This window comes from Chiroxiphia lanceolata, assembly GCF_009829145.1.
Source record: "Chiroxiphia lanceolata isolate bChiLan1 chromosome W unlocalized genomic scaffold, bChiLan1.pri scaffold_69_arrow_ctg1, whole genome shotgun sequence".
In the NCBI taxonomy this organism is placed as follows: Eukaryota; Metazoa; Chordata; class Aves; order Passeriformes; family Pipridae; genus Chiroxiphia; species Chiroxiphia lanceolata.
This window is the reverse complement of record NW_022476507.1, coordinates 1337-4176: the sequence shown is the minus strand read 5'-3', so window position 1 is coordinate 4176 and position 2840 is coordinate 1337. Positions and strand designations below refer to the sequence as shown.

Sequence of the window (2840 nt, the reverse complement as noted above, 5' to 3'; positions counted from 1 at the left end):
CCTGGAGATGCTGGAAGGGAGCCCAGCTCTGCTTCACAAGTTGCCAGGGCCTGTCCCTGCCTGTGCTCCAAGGGCTTCCAGCCCCCAGGACTGTGCTCAGAGAGCACTCAGGCCTTACAGCGAGAAAGGGGCTCAGGAGGACATTGTGAAAGTGGCAAGAGAGCAGCTCTGGACAGACCAAGCCCTGCTGCTCCCTGGCAGTGCTGCAGGGCTGGGATTATTGTCCCCTTCCTGTTTGCAAATACACCCTGTCCTGCAGTGTGCTGTCCTTTAGGAACATCTAAGAAGAAGGATCTTGGACAAAGAAGGCACTGCAGGGTCCTTTATTTTCTTTAAATACTCAGAGAGTACAATTCATCATTTATACATCTCTGGGTCAAATTCAATGTGCAGACACTAAATTCGAAGGCAGATGCATAATAATATATCATTGCACAGAAAATTATTGCCAGAAGAACCTGATGACCTCCACAAAAAACCTGAGCAGGAGGGCTGGGCCATTAAGGAGTCCCATTCTAAATGCTACCCACCAGAAAACAGGCACTTTATTGCTCCTGAAAAGCATCCAGTCATCATTTTTCTCAGGGCATTTTTGAGCTCCTGGTTCCTGAGGCTGTAGATGAGGGGGTTCAGTGCTGGAGGAACCACCGAGTACAGAACTGACACCACCAGGTCCAGGGATGGGGAGGAGATGGAGGGGGGCTTCAGGTAGGCAAACGTGCCAGTGCTGACAAAGACTGAGACCACGACCAGGTGAGGGAGGCAGGTGGAAAAGGCTTTGTGCCGTCCCTGCTGAGAGGGGATCCTCAGCACAGCCCTGAAGATCTGCACATAGGAGAAAACAATGAAAATGAAACAACCAAACACTAAACAGACAGTAACCCCAATGAGCCCAATTTCCCTGAGGTAGCCTGAGTGTGAGCAGGAGAGCTTGAGGATGTGTGGGATTTCACAGAAGAACTGGCCCAGGGCATTGCCCTGGCACAGGGGCAGGGAAAATGTATTGGCTGTGTGCAGCAGAGCAATGAGAAACCCAGCAGCCCAGGCAGCTGCTGCCATGTGGGCACAAGCTCTGCTGCCCAGGAGGGTCCCGTAGTGCAGGGGTTTGCAGATGGCAACGTAGCGGTCGTAGCACATGATGGTGAGGAGAGAAAACTCTGCTGACATGAAGAAATAAAAGAAAAAGGTCTGAGCAGCACATCCCGTGTAGGAGATGGCTGTGGTGTCCCAGAGGGAATTGTGCATGGCTTTGGGGACAGTGGTGCAGATGCAGCCCAGGTCTGTGAGGGAGAGGTTGAGCAGGAAGAAGCCCATGGGGGTGTGCAGGTGGTGGTCACAGGCTACGGCGCTGAGGATGAGGCCGTTGGCCAGGAGGGCAGCCAGGGAGATGGCCAGGAAGAGCCAGAAGTGCAGGAGCTGCAGCTCCCGCCTGTCTGAGAATGCCAGGAGGAGGAACTGGGGCATGGAGCTGCTGTTGGGCATTTGCTGTTCCTTAGGACAGGGTCTGTTCAGAAAAGGAAAGCACAGAGAACAATTAAGACAACCCCTTCTCAGTAAACCAGTGCAGTTTTCAGGGAAATCCCCTCCAAGTCAAGACATTGCTTTTCTCTGGTTTGTGATCTCTGAGGGTGCTGTGAGGAGCAGGAGCTCTGGCTGTGTGCTGCCAAGGACTCAGTTTTGCTCTGCTGCAGTGCAGACATGGAGCTGGTTTGGGACAGCTCTCATGATCACAGGGGATGTCACATGGAACCCAGTTTTGATGGAAAATTTCAATTCCTATACTGTTTTCTTGGAGCAATTTGGGCTGCAGGAGAGAGCCACAGAGTATCCTTAAAATAATTTTGACTGGGTTTTTTGGTTACAATCATAACATCTGTTTTTTTAAGGACAAATTTTTCCGATTACAAATCTGAAGAGTGTTGAGCCAGGACAGGCAGAAGGGCTGAACTCTCCTTGCTTATTGCAGAGTCAGGAGAGCTGCAGTGCCCCTCAGTCTGTTTCCCATCTGCCCTGCACTTTCCCTTGGGCTGCCTTGAAGATGACTTCACACACAGATTCATCTTTAAAAACCCCACCAAGATCTGTGCTGAGAGCAGGGGAACACTGCTTGAAAAGGCAGCTCTGGGAAGTGTCCCCTGTGCCAGCCCAGAGGTGCAGCTGTGCTGGACAGAGCAGGACAGGAGCCCTCCTGCAGAGAAGCCAAGGGCTGGGACAGGAGAGTGCCCACCCCCAAGGGAAGGCTCAGCACTGCCCAGGATCCTGGGCTCATTTCTGACTCTGCCTGAATGATTCATCTGTGAGAGTAAAAGAGTTTGAATTTCAGTGCAGCCTCCTGATCGGAGAGAACAATGTCTCTGCTACAATGCCTAAGCAGGAAACACCCATCAGGACTAATTCCTTTCCTGTAGCCCCTGTCTTTTCTTAGATTTGCAAAAAATTCTCCATTCAATATGGTGTAGTGGTGTGGAGCTGTGAGCAGGTCTGACCCTGCAACAGCGAGACATGGAAAAGATCCTCCCTCAGCTGCCAGGTTTGCTCCTTGCCCACAGCCCTTGTGCCCCAGCCCTGGCAGCAGCTCCCCGGGCTGGCTGAGAGCTGCCCCTGGCAGGCAGCAGAGTCCCTGCCCAGCACAGCGCCCTGGGCTGCAGGACCCTGCTCTGCCCCACAGCCCTGGGCACCCCTGGCTGCACCCCTGGCTTCACAGCTCCTCCAAAGTGCCCCAAAACAGCCCCTGCTCACCCATCCCATCAGCTGGGGCTGGGCCAGCTTTAGGAGATGCCTCCAGGAGCTGCCCCTGCACTGCCCTGCAGCCACAGACTCACCGTGTGCAGCCCTGCCAA

The 2840-nt window shown here is 53.4% G+C and overlaps 1 protein-coding gene across 1 annotated transcript; it reads right to left on the bottom strand.

Annotated features, from left to right (window-relative positions):
- Window positions 1-327: 327 nt before the first annotated feature.
- On the bottom strand, window positions 328-1532 carry LOC116781585 (olfactory receptor 14J1-like). Its single transcript, XM_032677240.1, has one exon. The coding sequence runs from the start codon at window positions 1480-1482 to the stop codon at window positions 523-525; it is 960 nt and encodes a 319-aa protein (XP_032533131.1). The 5' UTR covers window positions 1483-1532; the 3' UTR covers window positions 328-522.
- Between the last annotated feature and the right edge of the window lie 1308 nt (window positions 1533-2840).

Coding starts and splice junctions, on each gene's coding strand:
- LOC116781585 (XM_032677240.1), bottom strand. CDS start 1,482: ATGCCCAACAGCAGCTCCATGCCCCAGTTCCTCCTCCTGGCATTCTCA.